The sequence below is a fragment of the Benincasa hispida genome, chromosome 1 (genome assembly GCF_009727055.1).
Source record: "Benincasa hispida cultivar B227 chromosome 1, ASM972705v1, whole genome shotgun sequence".
NCBI classification, from domain to species: Eukaryota; Viridiplantae; Streptophyta; class Magnoliopsida; order Cucurbitales; family Cucurbitaceae; genus Benincasa; species Benincasa hispida.
The window spans coordinates 76,268,568-76,286,347 of NC_052349.1; the positions used below are offsets into that span (position 1 = coordinate 76,268,568).

The window sequence follows — 17,780 nt, forward strand, 5'->3', positions numbered from 1 at the left end:
AGTCGATGCGGCCAAGCGCCTATGCGGCGATGCGTCGATGCGGCTAAGCGAGTCATGGTAAGTCGATGCGGCCAAGCTCCTATGCGCTGATGCAGCCAAGCGCCTATGTGTCAATGCGGCCAAGCGGCTATACGTCGATGCGGTCGAGCGAGCCATGTGTCAATTCTAAGCGCCCATGCCAAGCGACCCATACGAGCGATGCGTTGGTGTCGTGCGACCTTGCTATGCGTTGGAGGTTGACGATGGATGCATTGAACATAGGCCATGTGATGGGCTAGGTTGGACACATGGTGGTTGGCTCTTGCAATGGTTAAGGTTTGTGATGACTGAGTGAATTGGGTTGCGATGGTGCTGTGTTGAAAACCAAGGGGAACCAAGGGTTGCTATGTGTTGAATTCATTCTATGTGTTGATGACCTACTATGCGTTCTTGATTACACTATGTGTTGATATCCGAGGCTAGCTGTATACATTGAGAAGGGGTGTTGGTCATCACCCTAGTGAACGCATATTGAGTGGAATGGATGCATAAGAAGGATGAGCTCATATGAAGGACGTCATCAGACATGTGGCTTGCTAGGAAGAAATCTTAAGCCTTAAGGATTTGAGGTGGGTGCATGAGGAGACATACAAAATTAAGTCCCATGCGTTGGCTATGTAAGAGAAGGACACCCAACATTGCGTTGATTAAACATTACGTTAATGGGGTAAGGTGAAGATACCTCAAGCAGGAGGTGGAAAGGACTGGAGGTTGGCAATCGCTAATGGAAACACTTGGATGAGAAGGTGTCGAACAAATAGGGCTTTTGGATGCCTATAAAAGGGGAGGATGCCCCATTTCAACCTACACATCATTCTTAAAGATCATAAAGAGAGGAAAAATAAGAGGAAGGAAAGCAAAATTGTGGGTCAGAGATACAAGCAAGGACGCGGAGGAGGCAGAACTGTACGGACAGACACGAAAGCCAACTTCAAACAAGAAGTTCTTCCAAACCACTCGTGCAAATCAGGTGATTATTAGACCAAAAGCTTCTAAATGAAGTGTAGTTTCTGTATAAGTTGCCTCAATGAAATGCTAAACTTAAAGCTGTCAAAATTAAGGAAAACGGAGAGGTGCTCACCAGAAAGGAGACAGTCGGGCCAGGAGAAATAAATTTGAGACTCGGAACTTTCGCAAAGAAATTTGAAGGTGAAACTTTAAGGTATTATAGTTAAGACATTTTCACACATTTTCACACATTGTAGTTAAGCTTAAAACTGGAATAGGATCCGATAGTAGAACTAGGGAAACCGGGTGAACTGCGAGGAAAATTCTCCACAAACTCACTATGAGTGGTCTTTCTTCGTTTTTTCTTTTGAGCATATTGTAAAGTTAATATGTTGTAGGTTATGCTATGTATGATGTTGGGATAGTCAGGGGGTCTAAGGACCTAGAACCTGAGCCCAGAGTGAATCCTTACAGGATAGTCAGGGGATCGAGGAGTCTAGTGCCTGAGCCTGTGGGACAGAAAAACCCTTAAAATGGGATGGTCAGAGGGCTGACGGACCTAGTTTCTGAGCCCATGATAGGAAGAGCTATGTGCACATAGGTTGATATTGTGGTTATGATATTGTATGTTAAACATCTACCGTGTGTGTAGGTGGATTCGTGAAAGCTGCATGTTTCGTTGGAGGTTCGCTTGGGAACCACATGATTATATTTGTGGAAGATTTGTATTTGTGTTACCACTCACTGAGCTTTGTAAAAGCTCATGGTTTGTCTCTATATTTACCTTGTAGGTAGCTTACGAGTCCAGGTTGCGGTGTTGGTTAAGGTCTACCACAAGTTTGGAAATAGTTGTGAATAAAATTGGTTACCGGGATAGGGTTTCCATGTTTTTGTAAATTTGAATTTGTAAACTAGTTTCTAATAAAAACATGTAATATTTTCCGCTGCGAACATAATGAAAAGAAACCAGTAGATTAGCCAAAGTATTAATAGTTAATATCACGCCTCACCTCGGGCTCAAGAGCGCGGGCTCGGGGCGGAGTGGGACATCCGTGAACGAAGATAAACCAACCCCCCCCCCCCCAAAATATCCATCGTCCACATTAATTATATGCATATTCACTGGAGAAACACGACATGTTCTAGACATCAATTTTGATTCCTTAAGAATACTCATTGCGTAATCAGTTATAATGTTTGTACATGCCATTGCATGTGTACGTCGGATATAAAACCAACCTTATAGCCACTCGTGGATATGCTTTAATAGCTTTATGATTGGTAGTTCTCGTGCATCTTTCAACATTCTATTGAGGTATTCTACTATATTTGTCGTCATCTTGTCATACTTACAATAGACTTGATAAACCCTTGCCCACAGTTGTAATCCAACCTCCTCAAGATAGGCCATCACACCAGGATATTGATGGAGCTTAGCCCAATACATCTGAAATTCAAACATTCTATAAGCTTTTGCCACTAGATAGAAGTGTGGGATTATGTTCCTATTCTTGAATTTGTCAACCAAATTGTTCCAAATATGGTATATACATAGGGCATGAAATGCATCAGGGAATATACTTGCAACAGCCTTTGCAATTGAGATGTGACGATCTGATATAATCACTAAATTGGGAACATCTCCTATCAAAGCCGTCAAATGAGTCATGAACCAAGTCCATGATGCATCGTTCTCACCATCTACAATACTGAAGGCGATAGGATATATGTTGATATTACCATTGATATACGTTGCTATTAACAACATACCTTTGTATTTCTCATGCAAATGGGTCTCATCAACAACGATTACTAAGCAGATGCAGTTTAAAAAGCCCCTGATACACATGAAGGAACTCTTATTCAAGAGTACCTACGAGTGGAAGTGGATATTTCCAATACATTATGACAGAATTCCCACATGTACATTCAAACATACTAAAATGCATTCATAATGCTAAAGAGATTGAGAGATCATACCACTTAAAGATTTATTCTTCACAGCAAATCTAAAACCCAATCGTCTACCTCGAACAGTCTCCACATGAATAGAAGGAAACAAAGATGACACCACCATTCAGAGCCCTTAGTATTCTTGGAGTGAGAATCCAAAGTGTGAACTTTGTTTGGATTTGGCAGAGGGGAGGAGGAAGAGAGATCGTACACAGTGATCAAGCAAGTGGGAGATGAGCTCGTCTATCGTATAACAAGATGCTTGAATGTTTAGGTGAAGTATATGGTCGTGTAGGAAAAGGTAAACGATCGTCTAAACGATCGTGTAGGAAAAATTAAGCGATCGTCTATATAATCGTTTAATAAATATCGGGAGCTAAACGATCGTTTAGTAAATAACGCGAGGGTGTAATCGGTAAGTGATTGCTTAGCAATATTATATAGGTAAGCGATCGTGCAAGCACTGATTTTCTAAGCGATGACACACTCTTTAACACAATTTTCGCGCATCTCTTGCTTAACACATCGTGAGCTATTCAAAATAAAAACATCTAAATGTGCAAAGTCAATAAGTGAAGTAAATATTATATATATTATACATCACAAGTGTTCTTACAAAGTTGTTTACAAACTATAGAACGAGACTTTAGGGCACAAACCCCAACAACACGAATAAAGTACCATGAAGACGTACTTAAAGTGTTGTCCGTCCTCTACTTCAACCTCAAATATCGTACCTGGATTTCCAAGCTTGAGTTCCTCGCCATATGCCCTAACGATAGCATATGATCCTTTTGGCGACCCTCGTGCATACACCAATCTGTACTCTCTAGTGCGATAAATCTACCCATAACTTATGTTCACTCCATAATCTCGTCGGACATCCTTAATTACATCCCTTGGGTGGTAGGTTCGAACAACTTGTTCATGTTTGGACTTGATTCAGTGTCCAATAACCCAACTTTTTGCTTGTTGATACTAGTTCTCATTTCAAGAGAACATGTATGTTCATTGGGATATTTCGTCACTTTGAAAGAATCACTTTCTTTCATTTTTTTTGCACGGACACTCCACTTGCATTCCTCCACCAAACATTGGATAGTTAGCAAGCTCTTTGTTGACTTTTTTACACAGTAGTCAAAGTTCATTCTTATTGCAAGCATTGATAATTTAACTAGTAAATCGTATTTCATAAAGAAAATTTGACCGACCTTTTTATCCTCGCCATTCAGACAGTCATGTGGTATTGTGATGTGGTTGTCATATAATGGGCGCTCTGATGGTCTGGGTGTTAGGGTTGATGCCCTAAAGTCTCGTGTCCTGTAGTTTGTAAACAGTTTGTATGAATGCTTGTGATGTATAATATATGATATTTTACTTCACTTCTTGATTTTGCTTAGTTGTTTGTTTTATTTACTTTATCATAAACCAATAAACCTAAAATCCCTGGTTATTTGTATGTAACTTAAGCATGTATGTGGTGACATACAAGTGGATCATGTCTTAAGTGATAACCAAAATGGTCTATAGTATATGGATATAGGAGGGAAACCTTATCCTGGTAACGCTACGGATCGCGGCCCGCTTTGTGGAATGGTTACAAGTGCTGTGATTTGTCACAGGTGGTCTAATTCTGATCATTCGTGTAAAGAACATACGAGTGGGGGCGTCCTATACAATGAGTTTGTATAATACTTGACCACGAAGTGTTAACCTCTCGTTATATAACACTGTTCATGATAGAGACATCACTTCACTAGGATGACCATAGGTAACATGACCTCAATCCTGAGTGAGTTGAGAACTCCTGCCATTGAGGGCGGTCCTTTGATTTGTATGGGTGCGAGTAGCCAGGTCGCCGACTCAAACCTACCATTTTGGGGATTCGTCTGATTTGGGAGCTGGGAACTCAACTACACAAGATGGAATTCACTCTTTCCCCGAAGCAAGGATAAATAGATAAATAACTCCCTTAAAGGATAATTCTAGGGCTTGAACGATGTAGCGCCTCACACCTTCTCTTGGCCCGAGAGGTGTTCACACATAGTTGGACTATGTTATATTGTTCATTAGAGGAATCAGTGGTACTTAAAAAGTGAGATGTAACTACAGGGGAAAAACGGTAAATTGGCCCAACTGTACTTACGAGCATTTGTGAAGGGTCATTGTACTCATGATTGTTATATTCTATGGACATATAAATATATCTATGGTAAGAAGAGTTCAGCTGTTGGTCTTTAGTGAAATGCTTGGCAGTTAACGGATGGTGGATCTCGTGGCTAAAGAGTTTAGTCAGCTATTGACGTATCGTTGGAGCTTCAAGCCACAGGTCCATAAGGTCCCCTTGGTAGCTTGGATAAAGTTGAGAATAAGTTTTTGGGTCAGTTTGAAATGTTCAAATTGACAAAAGGAAGTTCGATTATATATGATATAATTGAACTGATTAATGATATATGATATAGTTGACTAAATGTATGAGATACATTATTTTGGGGGAAATTAGATATAAATATGATCTATATCAAGTAGAGGAGAAATTACTATAGTAAATATATGTTATCAAACTATAGGTTAAGAATATAATATGATTATATTCATTTATTAATTAATTGGTCGATTATGTGATAATTGACCGAAAATTTCTCTTGAATCGTGCGATAGTGGGAAGATCAATTTTGGTTATTGTAATTGAAGAATAAAATGAAAATTGGTTTCATTTTGTAAGGAGTTCGAAAAAATTGCTCACGGCGTGGAAACTTCACGGTCGCTTAGTTGAGAGCCTATACGATAACGCCCATCGCCTAAATGATCGCACACCCACGCACTAAACGATTGCACGCGTTCTCTAAATGATCGCTCACCCTTCTAAACAATCGTTTAGCGCGTCGAGCTTTTCTTAACGATCGCTTATTAATTGCTAGACGATCGCTTAGTAAAACCTACACGATCGTGTACTTTTCTCTAAGCGACAAGCACCCGACTATACGATAGTCACCTACTATCTCCCACTTGCTTGTCCTTCTACAAGATGTCCTTTCCTCCTTCCTCAACCAATTCCATCAAAGCCCACTCTTTGGATTCTCACTCCAAGAATACCAAGGGCTTCAAATGGTGGTTTCGTCCCCGGTTGCTGCTTGTTCGTGCGCTGTCGTTCGTATAGACAATCATGGTGCTGTTAGCGACTGATTGATGAGCGATAAAGACTGTATAGGAGTCGCTTCCACTGGATTGAGTTTTAGTGAAGATAGTCTTCAACTGGTCCGTTTACTCAATGTGTTGTATTTTATTTGTCAAAGCATGCCTATAATTAGTGTTTAAATGCATATCTGTTTGTTTCACATGTGTGTGTTAGTCACAATGAAATAGGAAAGATCTGAACGTGCTCATAGATACTCTTGTTTAAGAGTTCCTTCACTGGGTATATCAACAAATGGTTAGTTGGAACGGTGGAATGCATTAGAACCGAAGGCATCACAACTGATGGAACGGGAGCGGGTGGGGTTTGACTATGGATGTTAGGTGTTGGAGAAGTTTGTAATCCTGAAGATTGTCCATATCCATGTTCATTATTGAATTGTGAAGTACATCTGGGTTCACTATTCTGACCAAACCAAGCTTTACTTCAGTCTCCCACAAGTTGCATGGCTCAATATGATCGTCAAGTGAAGACGTGGTATGAATTGGATTCGGTTGATCAGTTGGATTGCAATGCTAGTACATATTGTCCGTGTGTACTCCATGACTTTTGCAAGGTGTAACTGATACAAATAATGACATCCAGGATGCATCATTGCCTTCTAAAAAGAAGCTAAGATCTTCATCTTCGACTATGTCAATCGAGGGAGTCGGGACCAATAGATTGTAGCAACATTTGATGTGTATAACCAATATATCTGGATCGATATTCAGTCGTTGGTGCATCATACTCACTAATTCACTGATTGTTATATCATTTTTGACTTTCAAACCTTTCATATGACCACCAACATAATTTCTTCCAGACTCATCCTAATTCCCACCAAATCGTACATTACTATGCGATCATGTATAAATTACTATACGATCATGTATAAATTACTATGTGATCTTTTATACATTACTATGTGATCGTGTATAAATTACTACGCAATCGTTTATACATTACTATGCAATCTATATAAATACTACATGATCGTTTATAATTTACAATACGATTGAGTAGTAAATGATTACATAGTAATGTATAAACGATCGCATAGTAATGTATAAACAATCGTATTGTAATTTAATGCTAAATGACACTTATATTGTAATGAACGATTGTGTATATGTTACTACACGATCGTTTATAATTTACTAAATGATCGTGTATAAATTACTACATGATCGTTTATAATTTACTATACGATCGTATTGTAATTTATGAACGATCGTATAATAATTTATACATGATCGCATAGTAATGTATAAACGATTGTATTGTAATTTAATGCTAAACGACACTTATTATGAAAGCGATTTGGGACAAGAAATCGTACATTGAATGAAGGGCTGAAAAAAATCGTTAAAGGAAGAAGAAATGTGGACTAAATCTGACGATGAAAGCGATCAAAGAAGATGTTGGGCTGAAACTCTAAAAGAAAGCTACGAGAGAACAATGAGAGAATTTCGTGGGGAGTTTGACGACAGAAAGTGAATATTGAGAGTGAAGTTCCATTCTCTTTAATGCTATTGGAAGAATATTAATTGGGAATAAATATTTTAGTGGAATATTGGTGGTGTATTGAATGCACATTGAATGAAGGGCTGAAGAAATCGTTGAAGGAAGAAGAAATGTGGTGCGGTCTCAAGGCTTTTTAAAAATTGGGGTAATTTTAGAATTTCGCATGGGCAAAAGGTCAGTGGTAGAAAAGTTTTTGGGTTTTGGGTCATTTTGTGAAATTTTTCGTCTCGTTTGGTAACCATTTCATTTTTTTTTGTTTTTTGAAAATTAAGTCTATTTCCTCCTCAATTCTTACCATGATTTGCATCTTTATTAAATACAATAACTGAATTCTTAATCAAATTCTAAAAACAAAAACAATTTTTTAAAAGCTATTTTTTTTAGTTACTAAAATTTGGCTTGTTTTTTAAAGCATGAGTTGTAAGTAGATTACAAAAGAAGAATTTTGGAAGTGATACTAGTGTCTATAAACTTAATTTTTAAAAATAAAAACTCAAAAATCACATCCTTATCCGCTAAAGATCAAACAAAAATTAGACCCCAAACTTATGGGTTTTTTTTTTAAAAATTATTCTTTATTATTATTATTATTTGTACGTGTTATGTGCTAGTTACCCCAAAGGCGGGAAACAAAGCCCTAGAAGAAAAAGAGGCAAAATTCAAACATAGTCCGATCACAGAGGGGAAAAGAGATATGAAATCCGAAGCTAAGAGGAATTTTGATTTCGATCTCGAAGAAGACAACGATGAAGATTTCCTTTCAGCGGTGGCCGCAGCTGAAGCTGTTGCCCTAGCTAGTAAACGCAGGAAAATCCCCAATCATATCATCGATCCCCCCAAAAATGCTGTCGCGGAGGTTTCGGACAAAATTCCCCTCAATGCAGAAGCAGAAGGGATCTACATCGCCGCTTTGAAAGGAAACCCTATTCTCCTCTCTCAAATTTCTGGTTGGAAAGTCAATTCTGGCAACAAAGGATCCATTTCTGCAAATACTACTGCTCAATCGGAAGGTGGTGGTTCGTGTTTCAAATGCGGGAAATTAGGGCATTGGGCTAGAGATTGTGATGCTCCTGGAGGTGGAGGATCTTTCAGCGCTTCTGGAAATGATGCTTCTGTTGCGGAGAAAGCATGCCCCTGCGGATTGGGAGTCTGTTCAATACTAACTGCGAATACAGAGAGGAATCGCGGTCGAAAATTCTACAAATGTCCCGTCCGGCAGGTGATGAGGGAGGCTGTCTTCATCCTTTTTTTTCCCCTCCCCGTTTGATAGTATCATTTCTTGCTCTTTCCTAATTATCGCCGTTGTTGGAGTCATAATGTTGCCGCGAAAACTTGGGAAATGGATCAGTGATTTCGAGTTCTGATGAGCTCGTGTCTTTTTTCATCTGATTGATGTTGGGTTTTGTTAAAACTATATAAACATGTATTAAGATTCTTAAATCGTTTTCTGTACGCAATACCTATTGATCATCACACGGTTATATAGCATGCCCCTCCTTTCTTCTCATGTACATTGAATTGCTCTCAGGAAAATGGTGGCTGCGGATTCTTTGAGTGGTGTGACAGTGTCCCTGTAATGATGAATTATGGAAGCCAAAATCGTGCATCAAGCTCATCATTTTCAGATATTCAGTGCCCCTGTGGTGCTGGTTCTTGCATAATTCTGACAGCCAAAACAGGGGAAAATGTTGGGCAGCAATTCTATCGTTGTCCGTCATACCAGGTAATGTTTATAATACAAATGTTTATGCAGCAGTTTTTATTGTCTTGTGATGACGTAATTCTCAAAACTGTTTGTTCATGATTAGATTTCGGGTTGCTTAATTTTCAATGTCATATTAAGAATGTAATGGACTTTTTAATTATCCGACTGAACTGTGGGAAAGCTTCTGAAATGTATACGCATTTGATGCTTCATTCTTACTGATTGGAAGAAAATAAATTTTGTTCTAATCCTTGGCTAAATTTAGTGCTTCTTGTAGATTCGTCTCGTTCTTTCAAATTTAATTTAGGGTCCCAATTTTATGACTTTTCATCTTTAGTTCAATTGATTGTGCTGGAAGTTGAAAACTATAATTTATGGCCTTGAAGGTGGCCGAAATTATTGCAAGCAATTAGCTAGTCGCCAATTACTCTGCCTATTTATTAAATGAGTGATGTGTAAAAAGACGGGTGTTATATTTACAGTATATGAACTAAGGAAAGAAAGCAAACTTAAGGGAAAGGAACCAATGCATGTGTGGACAGCATATAATAAGAATGTGCTTAATGAAGTTACTGAGATGACTTATCAAGGAAAACACCATCATAGGCTCATATAATGCAATTTAAGCACAATCAAGAACAAGTTAATTTAATTCCAACTCTCCATACAAGTTAGTTGAAGAGAGTGTAAGGCCCGCAATCGTGAATACCTACTCTAGGAGAAGTAAAGAGAGGAATAACCACCAGAAAAAGTTATTCAGGGGACTTGGAGGTGATGCACGGTTGTTGGGCATGAGTGTGAGCGTAGGCCTTTAAGGGGTCAGGTTGTGTTTTGGGCTGGGGTATGGCGTCTTTTGTAATTGAACAGTGTTCTAAGGTTTGGGATAGTTTACCAACCCTCTTTAATTGGCTGGATTTGTGTTTTTGTTGTTTTTCAATTTTATCGTCGTTTCCTCAACTTATATTTCAATGAAAAAGTGAGGGAATACACATACAGAGAATAAGTGGATTATCGTTCATTACTTTTCCTCCCTGCCTTTTAGATGGTCGGGATGCTTCACTGATGACTCCTTGAAATGAGAAATTTCATGTTCATCTGGGTAGCACTTTGTCATGAAACCGTTCCAAGGTTTATCCTTCTATAATTATCTTATGTCCACCATGATCTAACCAGTTCCAGCACCTCTTCAAATTTGTACTTGTGTGGTAATTGTAATTTCTGTCACCTCCCTCACTTGGATGAATCTCAACATCATCTGAATTCTGAACACATTTATCTGAAAATGTTATGATGCTTGCAAGTTGCATAAGTTGTACAGTGGATTGATTTCCATGTTGTAATCCCTCGTCAGTTGAACTCAAATCTGTTCTGCAGGCGACCTGCGGGTTTTTCCAGTGGTGCAAGGAGCCTTCCATGGCAACCAAGAATCAAGTGAGTGCTTCTAAGGTCTACAGTAACACAAGCGACGCGAGCAAAAGCGTTGCTGTGACTGTGAGAACTGGTTCTTCCAGTTCCTGTTATAAATGTGGGGGTGAAGGGCATTGGGCTAGAGACTGCTCACAATCGCTCGCATCACCAAATCCTCCTGAGTTTGGCAGAAGTCAATCTTCTTCACTGGGAACCTGTTTCAAATGTGGTAAGCCTGGTCATTGGGCAAGGGACTGCGCTAATCGTTAATAATAGGTACTGACCCTCTGGCTGCTTCTGCAATAGGCTGTTTCAAGGTTCTTATCAGTTGTTTAATCTTGTAAATTCTCCAGGATAAGTCATCTGACATTTCTGCTTATTTGGTGATCTCCTTTTTTGAAGTTCACATTTACTCACATTTGAGTGGATGATGTGGATATGGGTTATAGCTAAGAATTGGGATTTTCTTCAATCTTTATTTTGCGTAGTTCCCTAATTTAAAGGAATTCAGAGTTTAGTGTACCGAGTTATTTACTTAGAAGAAAATACTCATTTTTTCTTTTTAAATTTTGATACAAAATTTGATTAAATCAGTAATACAATACATAAAATAGTAATTTTGCTATTTATTTTTATTGGAAAGCAGTAAAATTTCACGTATCGAGTCTCTAAAATTTGAAATTTTATCATTTGATCGTCATTGATTATTTACTTATTTGTTTCGAAAGATCGTTACTCATCATAGACTTGTATCATGAGTAATGCTAATGGGATTAAAATCCAAATTAAGATTATTTTAGTGGCATATATGTTGAAAGAACTATTTGGTCTGCGGATAAGTGTAACTGTGCCGGGAAGAAGATACAGAAGCTTGGTGAGGGGTTGAGCGTACGGATCTTCATCGGGGCATCGTTAAAATGGGTGAGTTATTTTAATATTGTCCTTCATTTAATTATGTAGTCTCAACATTTAATTTTGGGTAGTTGGAAATATAGTAATTAGTGATAGATCATACACTTAATTATTATAATTCTTTAAAAATGTTGCTATACACTTAATTATTATCTTTAAAAGTTGTCACACCCCGTTCCAAGTTACTCTCTTAATCTAAAAGAGAATGTGACAATAGCAGTTACCAGCCCTTTCACGACACTTGCTGTCTAACCTATAACCTTAACCTGCTTAGAAATCCATGGAATTCATAAATAATAGTTTAAGATACTTAATCTCAGATAACATAACTAGGGTTAAGCACACAACATATTTACATCATTAACAGATACAGAGTTTAGTGGGTCCCAACACTTAGCCCTTGTTCCTAACATGAACAACACTTAGGTACAAACATTTACAAGTAAACACCTAAAACTTCTCTTTAAACTGAAGTCTTTGAGTGGCAGAGTAGTAGTGCAGTTAACCTTTGAGAAATTGACCACTACTTGGGAAGGAGAAAACATTTAAAACGAGTAAGCTACTAGCCCAATGAGCAAACATCATGCTTTGAACTGAAAATTGCCAAACAAACTCATACTTAAATCTTTTAAACATAACATAGCTTAAAACATAACTTAACATGATCTTTAGTTGAGAGAGAACCCTTTTGCTCAATCCCTCGACGACAAACTTTAGTTAGTGTGAAGTATTCTCAACACAACCAATGTCAACTCTACCTACGTGCACATGGTAACAATTAAGTATCGTCATACCTTAGGTGCTACTGCTTAGATACCTTCTCAAGTCTTTCAGTATCGAGCTTAACTTAATCAACATAAAACTTATTCATTAAAAACATGTACCCTTGAAAGCATAGTATCATAAAACATAAGCTTAACATCTTTAACATATAAACATGATTTCTAAGGCATGCTTCATGAGCATTAAGAGCATAAATACTCAAACATGCTTTAATGAACTTCTTAAAGATAGGCATATGTTAACAGAGCTAGTTTGCTTGGTAACATTCTTTAAAAATAAGCTAGCATGAGCTTGAACTTTAAGACATGAATTTACTAAAACATTTGGAAACTACTTAATCTTTGTAACACACAGTCTTGGGCATTCTTCCTAGGGTTAATAAGCATTTTCTATTGGTGTTAATCTTGTGGACATGAACAACATGTTTAGCCAATGCTTATGGCCTCCTTGTGAGACTATCTCATATAAACTAGCTTAACACTTAACTTAAAACTTCACATCCCAGCTCAATGCATACCTCCCTTATGCGTTCAACACTTAGAAAATCCTTGGGTGATGGCACTAGCCTATGCGACCAACAATCATTAGCTCATGTGCCAATGCATGCCCCATGCGTTCACTCAACCACACACCAATACACACTCAACGCAACCTTGCGTTTAGCGTCTCGCACATCTTCTTGCACAACCTCGCTCGCAACCTGCCGCACAGCCTATCGCCCACACAGCATCCTCCCTTGTGCTCACGGCTTCAGCATACGCCTGCACGGTCTAACGCATACCAGTGCATCCTTACATTCAACTTGCCCTTCGCACGTGCCTGCAGCCTGCTTGGGTTGAGCTGCTTGCTCACTCAACGGTTGTAGCTGCCTGCTTGTTTAACAAAAATTCCAGATTAAACTTTGAGCTCAAATAACTAATTTTTCAGATTTTTTCTTGGATTCCTTCTACAAATTTGCTTAAAAACATCTTAACTTGCTTACCTTAAAATTTGGGCTCTAAATTCCTTTTGGTTTGGTTGGAAGCCTTCAATCTTCACCACTGGCCCAGATTCATTGGGAGCTGACCTTCTTGAAGATTCCTTCAGATTTTAACTTGAATCCATAGGATCTTCCAACAGCCTTATTGCTTCAACTACACTCAACACACATTTGAATGGCTCTGGAGTCACCTCTTTTGCATGAGTAAACTATTCAAATCGAGCTCTTGAACCGAGGCTTCATTTTTATACTAAAATCTACATGCCTTTCTTTCAATCTCAGGTTGCCAGCTTACCTACTAAGTGGGTTTAACTTCCCTAATCTTGACAGCTGGCCCATTAAGGGCGTTGTTTAAGCTGAGAACTCTTTAATCATCAACGCAAGCCCTATTCTTCAACACTTAACAATGCATGGCAACCTTCAACACATACACCAATTAGTTAGCACATGCCTCGGCGCATCCTGCCCCTATTACTCGAGCCAGTGACCATCACATGATCCTGTTTGCCCTCACCACACATCTAGCCAGCGCACACAACATCTCTTTACGCCATTGCCTAGCTCAGTAGCTAGCACATGGCCTTAGCCTTGCCAATCATGGCCACTTCCTTCCATCTTATGTGCCAACACCTCCTCAACTAACACATTCAGCAACCTCTTGTTATGTCGTGCCCATCCTTGCCCATAATACGCTCAACTAACCTCAAGATGCAAGGTTGTCGCACACCTAAGTAACGCATCAAGGCTTCCAACGCAAGACTGCTATACTTAGCTAAATTTTCCTTACTAGGTGTCTCTGGCATGCTACCTAAGAGCCTTATTTCTCAACACTTAGAAATTTTTTTCCTTATTCTTTTATCATCCTCAAGCTTTTTCCTACAAACATTTCATTAACTTATACTTAATCTTACTTAACATATTATGAACATACTTAAATAGGGAAAATAGAATTCAGGCTTTACAAAAGTGCTACCAAATTCAATTACTCTTTCAATTTTTAATCTTTTTTTTTTCATATTTCTGTAAACTTCTCATAACATGTATTATTAATTTAATAATTTTAAAATTGTAGATGTAACTTTTCCATCATAAATTTATAAAAACTTCAAAGATCTTGTGAAAACATCAATAGGTAGTCAAGACATGCTTTTGATAAATGTTGTCGTGAAGAATACTATTTATTCTGCATTTATTGCAAGCAGATTACAACAATCTTCTCATCGGAATACAATGACTAATTTTAGTTGAACAAGAATAACAAACTATATATTTGGATTTAACATAGCTTTTGAATACTTGTTTTCAACTAAATTCAATGTCAAAATAAAGAAATAAAGAAGAGAACTCTTTGAATTTGAATGAGATTCCAAATGAAAAAAAGAGTTGTTATATGTGAAGGAATGAAACTCCAAGTGAAAACTTGTAAATGCACGTAACAATGTAATTCAACTTGAAAAACTCGAAAAAATAGATAAATTATAGAAGAACAGAATAAATATTTATAAATTACAACATGCTTCTAGGGAAAAGGATGATGAGAGTAACTAACACTTGAACACTTTTCTTCTCGTAATTCCTCTCCTCGAAACGGAACAACATGAATGTAAGATCTCCCTTGAATTGGAAAATGCCTCTCACGAACAAACGAGTCATGAACTGGAGTACCACCACCTGGTTTTCTTGTTATTCTCGGAACAAAAATCAAGAATATGTGGACTTCTTGATTTGGTAGCGAGAGATTTATGTGAGAGAAGTTTGGGGAAAAGATCAAAATACATAGAGAAGTTTCTTTTTTGCTTGTCTGTGATTCGATGGAAAATTATGAAAAAAAAATAATTTTTTTTTTTCAATGTGAGAGTGAATTGGTTGGGGAGGGAGTTAAAACTCCCTTCCACCAACTCACAGTAACTCCCAATGGGAGTTATTATTTTAAATTTTAATAATCTATATATTAAACCAAAATTTAGTAGATAATTAAATAAATAAATAATAGTTAATTAATGATTAACTAAGTATAAACTAAATATATTATTTAATTTAATTTGAATCATATTTAGACAACTTCCTCTCACATGACTTATAATTTTAATATGAATCTCATTCATATTAATTATAACATATAGTTTTAATATGAATTTCGTTTATATTAATTGTGATCTATAGTTTTAATACGTATTTCATTCATATTAATTATAACTTATAATTTTAATATCAATCTTATTCATATAATTAATATTTGAATTTTATTCAAATATTTATTTTTCACGTACTATAAAATATAATTTTGAATCTTATTAAAAATTAACCATATGTTAAAATGTATCTAAACAACAACAACAACATGCATCATAGGAAAACCATGTTCATGCTTCATATTTAGTATAAATGTTATATTATATTATTGCATGATATAATATAAGCATGCTCATGCATGATAGCATGTTTATCATTTTCATTAGTATTAATAGAAGAGTATTAATGAAAAGACATGATTATGTATCATATTTAAATATAAATGTTATATCTAAAGTTTAGGTTAATTCTTAAAGTATGCACATGCATGATTATAAAATATATGTTAGATTATATGTTTTAATGTTATATTATATCGTTTTTCATTATCGTTCATATAAGAATTATATTATGTATGTTAATAAATAGGATATGCATGAAATATGGTTTTATTAATTTGTTTATAATTGTCATATTCAGTTAATAGATGCATATGTTTTGATTACATGTTAGCATAATGCGATTAGGATCAGAGTAATGAATTATTTTAAATAGTTTAAAACTTAACTAATTAATCTTCAAGTTTTATTTTTAATGGGATTAGATTTAAATAAATATTTTATTTTTCTTTTGATAGGATTAAAATGAGAAAATAAAATATTAAATTTATAAAAAATTTGCCTATAAGGGACCTTTGTCTAAGGAATGTTCTGTCTAGGATCGAGGTATTTAAGTTGAGGAAACAGAACATTCATACTTGGGAACCCGATTTGGAAGGTGAATTAGTAAAAAATTTTACAAGTATGCAATAGATAATTAGAATTGTTAAAGTGTTTAGGTCCCGTTTGGTAACCATTTGATCTTTTATTTTTTTGTTTTTGAAAACTGAACGTATAGACACTACTTCTACCTACAAATTTTTTTTCTTTCTATTTTTTACCAATGATTTAAAAAACTAGGTCAAATTGAAAACTAAAAAAAGTAGTTCAAATTTTTTTTTTTTTTTTTTTTTTGAAATTTGGCTAAGAATTTAACCATAAGAAAAATACAAATCATTATAACAAATAGGGAAGAAATAAGCTTAATTTTCAAATACCCAAATCAAAAAACAAAGTGGCTACTAAATGGGGTCTTAATAATTGATAATCATACATTGTTAAACTATCTAATATGAGAGTTATATTGGGCGAATTTAACAAAATGTGGATAGTTTTCTAAACCTGATTTACCTAAATATGAAGAGATCTTTTTAAATATATACAAAATATTTAAAAATATTTACACTTTATAGCAAAAAGTTTCAAAAGTATAGCACTTTTGGATTTTTTTTTTTTTTTTGCTATAAAGTGTAAATATTTTTGGGATTTTTCTATGGTGTCTTTTTAAATATAAAAAAAATATAAAAATATTTACACTTTATAGCAAAAAGTCCAACAAAAAGTTCCATAAGTACAAAGTACTTTTGGACTTTTTGCTATAAAGTGTAAATATTTTTGGGATATAAGAATTTCCCAAATATGAACCCTCATTTTTAAAAGATTTAGTAGGAGGAAAAAGATATATATGATATGCCATTTTATTTTCACGTTCTATGAAGTTCACACGGTGAGATCTATGCTCAGCCTTGTGGTACCCCTACTTGTGTCCCCCTTTAGAAGTATTTGCATAGTAAATATCAAGGTAAATGAAAAAAGTGTTTATAGTAAGAGGGAGAGGGACGTGTGTCAACACATCTTATGATCTCCTTTATTGGTTTGCAAGTGAGATTTAGTACTCAGCCTTGTGACACCTATACTTGTGTACTCCTTCGAAAGGTGTTTGCATGGAATCGATCTCAAACTCCAACAATGGATAGGGTCGTTTTATTTTTCCTCAAACAAATTTTTTCTTTCGGTTGGCTCATTGGGACAAAACTCTGGGATAAAAAATAGAGGATCACACCTACGAGATATTGTTAAGAAAATTAATGTTTTTTTGACCAAATCAATGTTAACTAATTGTTATTGTCATATGAATAAAAGCTATTATGGTATAACAATTGGTTGAGAATGTCTCAATAAATGACTACCTTTTTGTGGCCTTTATTCTAAATAATTAGATTATCATGGCAATAGAAATTT

At 36.1% G+C, this 17,780-nt stretch overlaps 2 protein-coding genes across 2 annotated transcripts; one reads left to right on the forward strand and one right to left on the reverse strand.

Moving 5' to 3' along the window:
• Nucleotides 1–2,227: 2,227 nt before the first annotated feature.
• Nucleotides 2,228–2,836, reverse strand: LOC120079219 (protein FAR-RED ELONGATED HYPOCOTYL 3-like). Its single transcript, XM_039033382.1, has one exon. The coding sequence runs from the start codon at nt 2,834–2,836 to the stop codon at nt 2,228–2,230; it is 609 nt and encodes a 202-aa protein (XP_038889310.1).
• Nucleotides 2,837–8,248: 5,412 nt separating this feature from the next.
• LOC120090354 (cold shock domain-containing protein 3-like) lies at nt 8,249–11,226 on the forward strand. Its single transcript, XM_039047962.1, has 3 exons — nt 8,249–8,861; nt 9,171–9,365; nt 10,722–11,226. Exons 1-3 carry the CDS (start codon nt 8,337–8,339, stop codon nt 11,022–11,024), a joined length of 1,023 nt encoding a protein of 340 aa, XP_038903890.1. The 5' UTR covers nt 8,249–8,336; the 3' UTR covers nt 11,025–11,226.
• The last annotated feature ends 6,554 nt before the right edge of the window (nt 11,227–17,780 follow it).